The following is a 14,869-nucleotide window of genomic DNA, read 5'->3' as shown; positions in this document are numbered from 1 at the left end:
GATTTGTGTGACTCAGCGTAAACAAGAGTCCATAAAACTGAAATACCCACTACAGTGAAATACGGGCTTCACAAGCCGCTCACATTAAGTGAAACACTTTCTGGCAAAAATTCATTCACATTCACACAAATATGTGAACAAATCTGACATCTTGTATACAAATACGAAACTGTAAACAGCTCCACTTTCAGTATTAACACAATGAAAACTAAAATATTCAACTAAAATGTAGATTTTAGAATCACGTTTGAGAGGGAAAAATTGCAATCAGTCCAAAATGGTTTATTTTTGCAAAGGGGGGGGCAGTTGGAGATGAGAAAACATGGTGCGCTACTAAAATGATATATTCAAAATGTACATGACATTCACAGGGTATTACAGTTAGCACTCAAAATGTTCCACACATGAAGTTTAATCTTCATTCCAACATGTTTTTCCAAATGTAAATGAATAAAAAGTTCATATATTCTCAACATAAAAATATGTATCAACACAATAAACGCATGGGATGTCAAAAAGGAAAAAAAAAAAAAAGTTACATGCAGAATGTAGCCTGATGAGTTAATTCCTCTCAAATTTGGAAAAATAAAAGTACATGGTGAAGAAGAATACATCTTATTAATTTAGACAAAAAAAAAGTTGAGGCGAATCCTTCTGCCCTTTTGTCCTCAAATCACTCACATTTGCAGAAACCGTGTTGTTTCAGTCTTTTATTCACTATAATATAGGTCAATAGGAAATATAAGAAACTGCTATTAATGACAACTCGAGTGGTCTTGGCTAGCCATTACAAACAGCACATATGTGTTGAGATGCCTCATGAAAATGACAGCCCAAAATAAATTACAATTTGCCAAAAACCTAACACACGGACTGGTTGGGGGAAGGGCGAGGGGAGGGGGGACCGGGGGGGGGGGGGGGGGGGGGGGGGGGGGGGGGGGGGGGGGGGGCAGGGTGTGGATTGATGTAAGGACGACCGACTTGGATGACTAGTCAAATACAGTGTGGATGAAGCTCCTCTGGATGTGTGGCGTCCAGAGGCAACGTCTGTTGAGTGAGTATAAAGGTCCCAAAGTAGAAACTGCAGTCTTAACATGTGCCATACTTTAAAATGTAGAGGAGAACACCCTTACACTCATCAATATGATGAGCAGAAAAGTCCCAAACCAAAGCTTTGAAGTCTTTATTTTTGCTATCGGGGAGAGGAAAAAAAAAAAAAAAAAAAAAGTACTGAAAAAAAAAAATAAAACACAAAACAGGAGAGGGAAGGAAGAAACAACTCCAGATATTACGCTGAATGCAGAAGAAGATGAACTGCACAAGTTGGGTGAGACACTCCGGCACAGGGGGTTATTTCCTGGAGCTAGACTTCTAATATCCAAAAGTACTGGTCTGGGGGACCCATGTTGGTCACGGGGTGTCCATGGAGATGCCTACAGCAAAATGCTTCGACAGCAGCATCTTGGCAGGCTGTCCAACAGAGACGCTATGTGCTTCCCGCTGCCTGGCCCTCTCCGCCCTCTGAATTACCTGCGGGGACAGAGCGGAAGCAGGTTGGCAAAGGCGGCGCAGCCGAGCGGAGTGGGAACAAATCACACAGCAAAGCACATCACCTCTGAAACCGCCCTGCGTTTCTCTGGGACCCACAGAGAGAATATAATTCTGCTTTTATTGAAAAATAATTCAGGTTCCATCTTTTGCCGAGAGATCATTTTGGACATGGACTGAAGTGATAAAGAGAGCACTGACTTGTAGCAGGAGTGGAGGCTGAAGCGGAGGCCGAGGCGTTGTCTTCCTCGTCGCTGTCTTCCTCGTTGGACTGCGGTACCTCGGCTTCGGGGATGGTTGTCGCCGGGGCCTCGGGCTCCTGCTCCGCCCGGCTCTTCAGGGCTAGGATACGGTGGTGTAACGCTGCAGCCAGCTGACCTATGTCTTTAGAGCTACCCTGAAGGAAGGACGGGGGAGAGCGGACACCGTTCAGCCATGCCAGGACCCTCACTGGACCACCGTTCGGTATTCAGAAGCTACAAGACGAACGTCGCACACACCGATATTAGGAAGACCTTGACCCCCTGGTCCTCCGTGTCCATGGCAGTGATTCGTACACTCTTCTCGCTGGCCTTGTCCACCTGCATCTGGGGCCAGAGTTTAGTGTTGAGGATCAACCGGAGGCTGCCCTGGGTCCGCATCACTGCACAAACACAGGAAACCAGCAGTGAAACACAGCTTCAACAAACTGACTCGGTACCGACACAGAGCTGTATTATAGAAAGAATTCAAAATCAATTTATTTCCTGTTCAGTTTAATCCAATCCCAGGTTTTACTTCCTGCTACTTCACAGGCTTTGAAATTCAGGTAAGTTGACAAAAGTGCTGGGTAGAGGAATGGGCTCCCCCTTGTGTTCAAAGTCAGGTATTGTAAAAATAAAGAAAAAAAAGCAAACCAAAGACAGGACGTCATTTTTACTGAGAGAATCTCCCATCAACCCTTATCGGGTACAAACATCAACCTGGAATGTTTTTTCCAACCCAATCATGCATTGAGCTGTGAGAACAGGATCCATCTTGAAACCCACGCTGTTTATTTTCCTTTCCATCCCCGAGAAGCAGCTGCGACTTTACGTACCTAGACGGGACTGTAGCGTGCCGTCGTCTGTCGACGCCATGTCGTTCAGCCTCAGCGAACCTCGACCTCTCTCTATCCACGACTGAGCCGTCTTCTCAAACACGTATAACTTGCACTGCATCTGAAGCCGGAGGACGACACGCAGTGAGTCGGTCGGACATAAAAAACAACAAAAAAAAAAACGACACGGCAAGTCGGTTTCTGCGTCTCTCACCTGTAAAACGTTGCTTTCTGATTCCTCTCCGGTTTTCACGTCGACCTTCTCTAAGATGCACTTCTTGGCTGTGGCTTTGGTGTACGCTGCTGCAGACTCCTCCAAAGACTCCGACACGCTGTTCACTGGAGAGACGGAGCAGAGGTGAGGAGGCCGCTTCCACTCTGGCCCGAGTGTCGGAGAGGCCAGCGCCTCGTCGAGGGTCATTCAGGGCTTCGCGTACAGCTAGCGGCGTCCGAGCCAAACAGCAGGCACGATTCCAGAAGGCAGCGGGATTGTGTTCTTACCCTTCTCTGGGGTGGGTTCCTGTGATGACGGCTGTGAAGCAGGGGCAGCTGAAACCTCTTTACTCTCCTCTTTTGAAGACTCGCCCTTCGGGGGACTCTGCAGACACAACAAGCGCTGCTCGTCACCGGTTTTCTAAGCACGGCCCAAAAAGTGAGCGAAATACCACTTTGCAGATCGTTTTTAACTCACCAGAACTCGTTCAGACATATTCTGGCCAAAAACAAATTTTGATCCGCTGTCTGCGCTGTTCGTGGCATTTTTTGAGCTGAGGAGGAAAAACAAGCCGTACTTCAAACCAGACTTAAACAAAGGGAGAGTAAACAATGCGAGGAACGGCAACAACGGCGGCCTCACCTGGGGGTTGAGATGTACTGTAAGAAATAATTAGTGCCTTCTGATTGAGAGTCTGGAGGCACACTATCCTTTGAGTTGTCTTCTGTACTGTTCTCTTCCAACTGGAGGGAAAAATAAAAAACAGGAAGAGATTGTGAAATCAGACGAGACTCTTCCATTCTCCTGGATTATCCATTATCACAATCCAAAACTCTACTCTATTGCATTCCTATCCTGGAAAAACTGAAAATACACACATTTCTTTAGAAGAGTTCATCCTGCTCATGTGATTTCTTTTTGTATATTTACACAACGCAAGCTTTTTTTAAGTAAAAACTCCATGTTTCCCCCTCAAGCCCTCCCTCCAAGTGAGAGGAGTTTCACTTTATTCCCGGAAGTGGAATATCTCTCTCTTTAAACCGGATTAATCAGCTTCAGATTTAACCAGAGACGCAGGAAACTGTCACAAAATAAAGTCTATAATGAGGTGAGACATTATTCAGAGTGAAGCCTCAGAGCGAGGTGTTAAAGTCGCTCTGCTTGCTGCCACATTTTCCTCAAATCTAATGTTCCGCTTTCTGATTCAGTGAGTCCGTTTACATGACCATAAAAAGCTAATAACTCAGTAATCAGACGACTGCAGCACCATGATCCGATACGTTCACATGTATCTGAAAAATCTGGTTCAAACTTTTGGTTATCTGGTTCATTGTCCCCAGACAATCCACCCACCTTTGCTCTGTCTTTGATATTCTGACCAAACACAAATGATATTGCTACATCCGAGTCCTTCTCTCTTCTGCCTCCATCTTTGTTTCCACTCGCTCCGTCGTCCTCATTTTCATGTTTCTGAAAGGGGAAACCAAAGAAACGCAGCAGTCATTATTGCTGTAATGCGTCTTTTACGATCCAAAGCACAGCGCTGCAACAATGTATGGCTTTTATTAAGACGTTAAAGGAACTTTAATAAAACTAACTTGACTTCTGATGCGCTCCTTTTTTTAGATCGCACCGAGTTTCCCTGACATGCAACGCGGTTAATTATTGCGCACGGCGGGCAGATGACTGGGGCTGGAAATAAACGAAGGGGATCCAGCCACACGCCACAAACCCACAAAAACACACACGCAGTGCGACGTCAGCCGGTCCAACGGACAGCGTTCTTGTTCCTTGATTTGAGAACTTACAACTACAAGAGATTCCTTTAAGCTTCATCTTTTTTTTTTTTTTACTGTATGTCAACAAACGACGACTCGCCAAAGGTTGCATCAAACAATAAAGGATGCTGGTCACTGCTCCTCCATCAGGCCGGGACCTATTGTGATCGTGGTATGAATGCAATAATCTGAAATCCGTTTGTGCCTGTTTGCACACACCGAGAAGTCTGTGCCGGGACAGTTTGTGGGGAAAATAAATATTAGAAGTGTAAGCATCCACCAATGACGCAAGCATCAACCGACACGCACAACGTGGCCTCATTCCTTTGTGTGGCAGTTGGTGCAAGTTTATGCAAGCGAAAGCAGCATCTGTGCTTAACTATTCCTCAAAGTGATCACAATTAATCCGACACGTAATGTTCGTAATTCCAGAATTAATGCGGCAGAAATGTCTGCTGCGCTCACACAAACATTTTGCTAGGGAGTGACTCAGTGGTTTGGACGCTGGTGGGGTGCTGACAAGTCAGACCATAACTGCTATTTATTCATAATTAATATCTTACAAGCAGTAGCAGCAGGACTTTTTGTTTTGTCTGTACATATTCATTAAATAACTGCGGCTCCTCCTCGTCCTGATCACCGAGAGTCGGAGGAGGTAGAGACGCTGGCCTGTGCTTGTTAGTTAAATTGTAATGGTTATTCTCAATGACGCTGAAAGATTAGCTCATTTGAAAAATAATAGTAATCATGGACAAGCTGAGGTGTGAAATATATGGCCCGAGGGCCAAACCTGGCCCACTGGAGGGTCCAATTTGGCCCACTGGATGACAATAATAATGACGACTCAATCCTATTATTATCTTCAAAAAATGCAATGTCTGAGTTCTTTATTTATTTATTTTTTTAACATCAATGCTCACATGTACTGATGGTTAGAGGTTATTATGCCATCATTTCAAAAAAGAAGCCAAACTACACAAAGTTCAAGATCCTTGTGCTACAGTGATCTGATCCTAACAATGATAGAATAAAATAGAATGAATAACTTCATGAATCCCAGAGGGAAACTCTTTGAAAATAAAAATGAAAAGAATGTTTTATCTGCAATTTCTCATCTTATTGCTTGAATGAAATTTGTTGACAAAGTTCATACGCCGATATTATTTTGATTCATACACAAAAACAGAGAATCGTTTGAATGAAAACTGGCTGCGGTGGTTCACAGCTACAAAAACAAAACCTTTCATTTTCGATAAAACAATGCAATTTATTTAGTTTTACAAGGACTACTAGACAACACTGACATGAGAAACCTGAGCTAAGAGATGAGGGTTAGCAGGTAAAGCGAACTCCTCACTGCTAACGGGCAGTTTGTGAAATCAGGCAGATTTTAGCAGCATGGGCCTGAAAAGAAACGACTGCTATTGGCTGCTAGGATTACAGATCTTTACACAGATTTTGACAGATAAAACAAATCTCTAAGTTTGTTGCAATTTTGACTGCTTTTAAACATTTCTGTGCAACTTATAGGCAGAATGTTGAAACTGCACTCATCAACCTGTTCAGGCCTTTAAGTGTTTTTTTGATTTAAACTAGACCATTTTTTTTTTTTCCACAATGTACACCGCTGCTCTAAATCATGGCAGTACGATCAGAAAACACAGAAATTAGCAGTGCTGCGCTGAGAGCCGTGGCCTCCTCACCTGTGACTTGGCTGAGTGCTCTGTGTTGTTCAGAAACAGCGACTGGGTCGACGGCGCGCCGTCTGATGACTTTTTCACGCCGTTGGTTCCACAACTGGAATCTGAACGCACAAACACAAGGCAGGCTGATCATTTACTGCGATGCAGACATTAGATGAAGGAAGCGCGACGATCAGATGTTATTTATGCAGCACCTTTCATGCAGGTTGCTGCTATTTAAAGTACACAAGAAGGCTGCGGCGACAAAACGACGAAGCACAAGAAAACTGAAGTGAGAAGGATGTGCGGGGGAAGGCACAAGATAAAACATTACAGATAAAAGCAAGGTCAAACTAAAATAAACCTGATAAACATTTTAAAGCAGATAAAATATCAAAAATGAGAGATACGCGTCTCTAATGAACCATATTCAGGCATCTTTATTACAAATACCACATTATGTTGTAGAGAAATAGGACTCAGAAGTCTGTAGGTCGGTATTTTTGTGGGAGATATGGGGAAATATATGATTTTGTTCAGTTGTATTGTTTTCAAATATTGTAGTGGCTATAAAAACTATTATACAAATAATGAAATGTATTAACAGTCTCCAGGTTTGAAAATTCAAAGCCAATGAATTTTCTCTGAAGGGTTGGGACAAATATAAAATATACAAATGCAAGTAGTAAGGAAGGGGTGGGAGAAAAAAAATAACAAAAAGTAAGATAGAGATTGTAAAGGGCAGATAGAAGTATAAATAATATCAGGGAGACGAGCCGGACTTACTGGACTCTATATGTGATTTAGAGGCTGGTGCCTGGAGGACTGCAGGACGTAGTACACTGCGCTGCTGCTCCTTGGGTTTTTGACTCGGGACACCTGCAACAGATACTCACACTTTAAAACACCACCCGGAAAGAGTGTGTGTTTGTGTGTATGTACCATAATTTCCGGATTACAAGCCGCCGCTGCTACTCCCCCCCCCGTTTTGAAGCCTGCAGCCCATCTATGGATGTCTAAGTTGCATACTATTCACACGGGAGTCACCTGTCGACCTCTGGTACTTTGAATTTCCCCCAGACGTCTGTTTCTTTCACTGCATTCTCACGGGACAAGTCAACTCCGTCTTGCTGGAATTTACAGACATTTCAGCCAGATATGATCTCTGATGGACGTGTCCATTCTGGTCAAAAATATTGTTTTATTATATTTATTATTGATATTTAGTCGGCCAGGATAAGGCAGAAAAAGATACGAACTTAAAAAAAACTAAATCTAACTAGACCCCTCCAAGCACTGAGGTGATTTTGGTCTGGTGAATTATGGTAGGTAATTAGCGTTGGAATTACTACTCCGCTGAGTACTGACATGGCTCATTCAGACGGGACTAAAATCAGACGTCCTCCGTAATTATTACAAACCATCAGGGCTTTTCCCGACAATCCCCTCTGTTCACGAACCCTCACATAATAAATTACACATTAAAATACCTGCGGCTTATAGTCCAGTGCGGTTTGTCTTTGTACACATTGAGGAATTTCCTCTAAATTCAGCTGGTGCAGCTTATAAACAGGTGCGCTTCATAATCCGGAAATTACGGTGATGTGATTTTGCTGTAATCGGTGTCCGACCTGAACTGGGGGCCTGTCCGTGGATGAGAGTCGGTGGCTTTAAACGGAACCCCACAGGCTTCTCCTCTGTTGGAGTGGAGGGAAAGAAGCAGCAGACGTTAAAGAAATCTGATTTGCATCAATATTAAATGGATGTGATCTTCTTTTCTGACCACAGCAAACCATTCGGAGCAACAAGCAGTGGCGCTGAAACCCAGTTTTCCTGCAGGGGCCAGACAGGCTCGATCTATTCCTCCACCTCGGTGGCTTTATGAGCCCGGCCTGACCGGTCCTCTACGTCTCTGTCCTGCATGTTCACAACTAGAATCTAACTTTAAAGCATGTGGGAAAATGTGCATTACACAAGCACCGGGGGACGCCCAGCCTCTTATGATGCCTTTAAATATTTGGGGAAAGTTGTGCTTTTATTTCACTGGAGGGGAGAGGAGAAACTTGAAATTGAAAACAAACCAAATTGTTTCATTCTAAGCAGATGATTGTTGTGCACCTTTAACTAGTCTGGACACATGTTTTTTTCTTTTTTCTTTTTTTTGAAGAGCAAAAACAAACCTGAGTCTGATTTTTGTTTTACGATCGGCCCATTTTCAGGATATGAAGGGCAGACTCGGCCGTATTCAATGAGGAAAAACAACCGCACGAGCAATCAGACCTGGTTTTAGAAAGTCACATTTAACAATCCAGCCACCAGACCCGGCCACCCACTCACAGACTCTCAGCTCCGCCAGGCGTTTCACCACTCATCTCCCTTCCTTCTACTGTACACACTTCAACTTCCACATTCAAGCAAAAGCACCTTCCAATGTGAAATAGGTGGTTCGATTACAACTCTTCAAGTCTTTTTAACCTTCGACTTGCACCACTTCATTCCTTTATAGTGTCTCGCAGAAAAACGTTATTTCAGTTTCCCTTTGTAGCAACAGCCTCAGGAAGATTGAAAGGACATTTATTGGTAGAAGTATAAGACAGAGGACTAATTAAAACAAAAATTTAGTTTTATGTGTACACTAGGAATTGAAAAAAAAAAAAAAAAGATCTAACCACATCGAATGATGTAGTTCTGTCAACCTTATCAAAGTAAATTCACAGCTCTGAAATAAACATCAAAAGACTATTTGGTTCTGCCCGTTTCACAATTCACGCACCACAAAATAAACCAAAACCTGTCAAATTGAGACGCTGCTCTTAAACTATTTAGTTTCGTGTCAGATAAAGTCTGGCCCAGTGACAGACAGAAGTGACAGCTGCTGGCGTCTGCAGCAGAACCTCTACTGGAGACTCGGTGAGTCAGTGCGGAGCCAGGCCAAGCAGCTGGAGACCACAGAGCTCGCTATTCTTCATATTTGAGGGGGGAGAGCATTCTGAAGTGGAAGTTTGAAACATGTGACTCAGCTGCTTCCTCAATTCTGGCCAGTCCTTCGACAATCCTCTGAAGTTGCTTATATTTGAGCTATGAAAACTGAAGACGACCCACTTGATTATGCAAATCAGTTACGTAACCATAAAGAAAACACATAACAGGGCAAATTACTCAGTTCGCAGCCAACAGTTTTAATAATCAGGATTATCTAATCTCACACAGTAAGGAATGAAAAATGCTACAGAGGGAGGGAGCAGAGAGTCTGAACAACGGATCGCTTCAGAGCCAAAACGGTCCAGTTCACGTGTGAAACCTTATTTAACCTCACGGAGCAAACGACCACTGCAGAAGACCCGAGGGCAACACTCCTGTCAGCTGTTCTGTTTAGGTTGAAATAACAGCTTTTCTCTGAGTAGTTTCTCACACAGATTAAATATTAATTTCCCTAATGTTGATAATCACACTGATGAATACCCTCGACTTTTACCAGCGTCGGGCTCAACCTCACAAAACAAGCTTGGTCACCACAGGTGAACGGGATGTTGAGAAGCTTCTTTTTCAGTTGAACAGCAACTAGCTTCCCGGGTAAATGTAATAATAAGGTAATAATTTACTGAGTGAACTGCATGGCAAGTTAGCAGCAGATAGAACTAGCGAGCAGCTCATTGGTGCTGAACGAAAACAGAATGAGGAATCCTAAACCACCGAGTCAAGAAATACAAGGAACATTCAATACAACCCTGCTATATTGACTTAAATACTGCATTTTATTGTCAGTTCATTATATATTTGAACACATTCAGTGTTCAGTCACTTGTATTTAGTATTCCTAAAACAGAAAACTCGACTGACAGCGAGCTTCAACATTTTTTTTTTAATCCATGAATAATGTGAGTCTCCCACAGCAGAAACTTGAGGTACTGGCTAAAAGTAAAAAATAAATACCACATGGAAGTTAAACACAGTTGGTTACATTTGCAGGCACGGGATATGCAAGACATCACGAGAGTCTTATTGGCAGTAATGACTTAAGAAAATTAAGCCTCCAGTTAGACCAGCAGGCCCCTAAATGTTATTGTTTCCCGGTTTTAGCTAGCCTCCAGAGCTTATTGCCTCAAACTGTGGACATAATGACAAGTTTGACCTCTGAAACTCAACAGTTTTGCTGCAGGGGGCTTTGAGCTGTGGAGCTGAACTACTGGTGGTGGAGATAGCTCACCTGGCTCCGAGTCAGAGTTCCCAGTCGGGGACTGGCAGAAACTGGAGGGCATGAATACATTGTTCTTGGGAACTGCAAAGTAGCAGACAGGCATTGCGCTCAGCATACAAATCAATGTGTAAACCGCCAGAAAGAACCAAAGAAAATAAATGTCTGCTTAGTCACCACGTGTCCTTCCTTACCAGAATGTGGGGGTGGGAATGATGAGGTCCTTTCCCTTTTCACAGGGGGGCAATAGCTTCCCTCATCTTTATCTGAATCTGAAAGAGGTAAGAAAACATTAAGGCATGAAAAACTATTTAGAGTTAATAAGGACAAAACCGGCTGGTTGAGAAAGTTAATTTACCTTCTCCATCTTCTGCACTCGAGCCCTCTGCAGATCGCTGCAAAACAAGAAAAGTAGTGGTCGTGCAAATCATTCCACAATGAAGAAAAAGCTTAAAGCAATTTAAATAGTTTGTGCAGTGATTGTTCCAGTGATTGTTCCAGAGCCAACACTAACAAAATCTTTCAGAAACTAAATTTCAAGTAACTGTTTAGATTTTTTTTTTTTTTCATTTGTTTTTAGTGCAATCGGGAATTGCAAAATTTAAAGAAACAAACAGCGTCTTGATATGAACTTACCTTCTGTGCTTTATCTTTTTGGAAAACAAACACAGGAGGTGCTATGGCAGGCTTGTCTGTTAAGAGAAGATGTAGGCTGGTCATCCAAGTACTAACACGAGCCACAAAGCAATCGCTTCTGAACAATACTCATGATTTACTGTCAAAACAAGAGAAAAACCTTGCAAGACATGCGTTCCTCTTCAGTGCATGGAATGAATACAATCAAACACATTTTAATTCTGGGGCCACACACAGCCTAATCTCATCTTGAGAGGGCCACACAGGTAAAACAGTAACATAACCTTTAGATTCAAACTTTAAACTTTTTCTTTAATGTAGCACAGAACACGTGAAAATCTCTATATTTCTGGAAAAAAAAACAATAACTACAATCTCACATAAAGTCACAGTGAAATTTCCCAAACCTGTATCCCATCGCTGTGGAATTAAACATGTTTTTTTTACTAAACCCCCCCCCCCCCCCCCCCCCCGACAACATGGCTGTGAGGCGAGTTTGACAGTGATTAGGTAGTAAGCGTTCACAACAGCATCCCTGATTTCTCAGCTCCAGTGTTTTGTTCACTATGTCTAAGAAACCTGTTCAAAAAAAGTTATGTTTTTAAAAAAGTTTAACAATTTGCTTGGTGGTTTGGCAGACCGGACAGGAGCCTGCTGCGAGCTTTAGCCTTGAGTTTGACGCTGCTGATCTAACACCACTACGACGGTTGAAGTCTTCACAACACTAGAGCATTTGTTAATGTTACACTAGCAGAGCGTCTGTCTCATACGCTGTGTGTGTGTGTGTGTGTGTGTGTGTGTGTGTGTGTGTGTGTGTGTGTGTGTGTGTGTGTTTAAAGCACCACTCTTTTAGGTGAACTAAAGAGAAGATTTGAAAGGCAAATGTAGGGTTTTAGGTGTCGAGGAAGGAAATGGGAAAATAAACTGGCTCCAAGTGAAGGGCTGTGCTTGTCAACCATGCTCAGTTTCAATCAGTGTAAACCAATGAAAAGATGTCAGATTTTCTCTAAACAATCTTGGAAAAGTCAAATTAAAAGAACTGAAGGAATAAAATCACAGTATTTTCAACAATACAGAAACAGGTATTAGCAAAGGTGAGAACCACACAAACATACGATCTGTACTGGAGGGTCAAACTTTAACAGATTATAACACTCTGTATGGGAATTAGTGCTACTAATTCAATGTAAGGAAGTAACCAAATGGCTTTCATTCTGCTTTTGATAGCTTTCACTTAATGCATTTGAAAATAATTGAGGAATAATATCAGCAGGGTTCACATGCAGTTATTTTATCATCTTCCTTATATTAACATTACTGGAATTTATCTTGAGGCTTCAAAAAAGACAATAGTGAGGCCTTTATTAAGTCATAATATCTAAATCTTATAATAAAATTTCACCTCAAGGAAATCTGTACATCTGTCATCACAACTCATTTGTTTTATTTCATTTAATCACTATCAGGCATCTGCAAAAGCTCATCCACAAGACTGGAGCCTGCATTTTATCTAGATCCACATCTCACCCATCCTGACCTCTCCATACCTGTTGCTTTTAGACATGACTTCAGGCTATCGCTCCTTACATACGAAACTCTGAGATCAAATCTTTATTCTTCTGCTCTTTTTTAACTGTACATATTCCATCTACAAGGATGTGAAATTCTATTCATAAGAGTAACTGGAGGCTTTGTAATATAAGGTTGAGGCTGCAGAATCAATCTGTCTGAAGAGAACAAGCCAGCAAAGCCAATGGCACCTTTAACAAATAGTTTTTATACTTATGTGTGTACTGTAGGTTGTGCCTTGTCTTTTGATCATTATGATGGTATTTCAATTAAAGAAAATGCATGTTGTATGCATTTTTCATTATTATTATAATATACAAAAGACAGAAACCACCAGGGGAGAGTAAACAGGTAGGTGTCACCTCGGGCTGCCAAACATCTCTACCTTCAGAGTGTAACCTCTGTAAGAAGTGTAATCCTATAACGCAGGCAGACAAAGGTTTTCCTCTGTCTGGGTTGGGCCTATTACACTGAGCAGGTGTTAGCATCTCTGTCGGCGCATGAAAAGCATGCAACAACAGCCAAATTACATCCACCTCACAGCCAGAGCTGGTTCTTTAAAAAGCATTTCCCATCCGGACACAAACCCTCGGTTGTGCTTTGTATATGAAACCTCCTGGAGGAAGAAAAACGTGGGATTGCTGAGTGACCTATATTTAATTGGCACCACTGTGTCTATGTGCAGCTTGCAAACAGTGTTTCCTAGCAGGAGAGATCAAGAATGTAACGATATTATTCTCTTCAGATGTCCATGCATGTCACGATGTTGTGATAACCTGCCAGATCTTCCACTATCTGACCCTCTCCAGGAAATAGCCGCCTCCGCCGGTGTGTTTCGTTAAGCCGAGCACAGTTTAGCATTATGGCTATAGTTAGCATGAGTCATCCGGCTGACCAACAACGCTACAATATTTTTAATAGACGTCCCTGCAAAAAAATATCGTTACTATCCTGATTAGAGAAGAGTATAATAATCAGGAAGAATAAGGAAACAATGATTACAGTCTTTAGCTTGACGCTGTTCACTCTACGCGCCTAAATGAAGCAACGATGCAGCTAACTACATGAGAAGCCACTGTAAACATCTACTAGGACACCATTCCTACAGCGTGATAGTTCGCTCTGTTCGTTTAGCCACTATCCCCATGTGTTTGTGTTTGTACACATAAAGTTATTTAATGGACTATAAATAGCAGGGAGCTGGCGCTAGGAGGTAAGCCGGGCGTTCCGAAGCTTCTCAGGAATTAGCCGCCTCCACCACCGCTAGCATCGTTAGCCTTGTTGCTAACGCTGTAATCTTGTAAACGCAGCCGAGCTGGAAGTCGCTCGGAGTCGCCATTAACACACGGCCGAGTCGCTTCGTCGCACTGGTCAAATATGTCGGCAGCGGACATGTATCACAGACACGGACGCAGCAGATGCATTGTTTTTCTCACACTGCCACTCACTCACCTTCGTTTGCCAAGTCCGCCATTTTACTTCGACGCTCACACACCCACAACCCACCGCGCATTTAACACGAGCCGAGAAGCGCGAGAGGCAGCGTGCAGCGAGGGGGGGCGCGAGCCCTCTGCTGTGCCCCACACGTGCCCCAATATACTACCAGAACCCCAGTATACCCTCCTAAAGTACGCGCTACTCTACCTCCACTGCCCCAGTATACCCTCTAGTATCCCTGTATAACCCCATGCACCTCAATATAACATCATATACCCTCCTGTACCCCAAATATACCCTCTGCTGTGCCCCATGCAGTATACCCTCATGTACCCTCCTGTACCCCAATATACCCTCTAACCCTCCCAACAGTCCCTATAATTAAAAAAAATTCAACTCTTCAAGTTTGTTTCATTAAATTAAAATGCAGTTTCACCAGTGAAACAACTAACTATCCACATCAAAACCCACATCTCATTTTCTTCTGTGTGTCAGCAGTGCTACATTGATTTATATCTTAAGATTTCCTTTTCTGTCCAGTCAAAGGCCGGCGACCCACTTTTTGGGTCACGACCCACCAGTTGAGGTCAAATGGCGTCATTCAACATGGGGTCACGCAGGGTCTTTTAGCTGGGAGAAAGCGTGGTGCACCCTGAACACCACAGGACACACACACACACACACACACACACACACACACACACACACACACACACACACACACACACACAC

General features: G+C 43.0%; 1 protein-coding gene across 3 annotated transcripts; it reads right to left on the bottom strand.

Annotated features, from left to right (window-relative positions):
- Positions 1–436: 436 nt before the first annotated feature.
- ranbp3b (RAN binding protein 3b) lies at positions 437–14,236 on the bottom strand. 3 transcript variants are annotated; one of them, XM_030115561.1, is made up of 17 exons: positions 14,153–14,233; positions 11,132–11,187; positions 10,854–10,890; positions 10,690–10,767; positions 10,508–10,579; positions 7,932–7,997; positions 7,087–7,179; positions 6,322–6,422; positions 4,194–4,310; positions 3,483–3,583; positions 3,318–3,393; positions 3,128–3,224; positions 2,841–2,965; positions 2,627–2,747; positions 2,049–2,191; positions 1,750–1,945; positions 437–1,530 (listed from the first exon to the last, which is right to left on the bottom strand). In XM_030115561.1, the coding sequence occupies exons 1-17, from the start codon at positions 14,211–14,213 to the stop codon at positions 1,487–1,489; spliced, it is 1,584 nt and encodes a 527-aa protein (XP_029971421.1). In that variant the 5' UTR covers positions 14,214–14,233; the 3' UTR covers positions 437–1,486. The 3 variants fall into 3 exon arrangements, with proteins under 3 accessions (XP_029971421.1, XP_029971422.1, XP_029971423.1); XM_030115562.1 differs by having other exon boundaries at positions 11,132–11,145; positions 14,153–14,187; XM_030115563.1 differs by lacking the exon at positions 4,194–4,310 and having other exon boundaries at positions 14,153–14,236.
- Positions 14,237–14,869: the final 633 nt, after the last annotated feature.

This window comes from Salarias fasciatus, chromosome 18, assembly GCF_902148845.1.
Source record: "Salarias fasciatus chromosome 18, fSalaFa1.1, whole genome shotgun sequence".
NCBI lineage: Eukaryota > Metazoa > Chordata > Actinopteri > Blenniiformes > Blenniidae > Salarias > Salarias fasciatus.
Note: the sequence above shows the minus strand (reverse complement) of the source record. Positions and strands in the feature narration are given on the sequence as shown.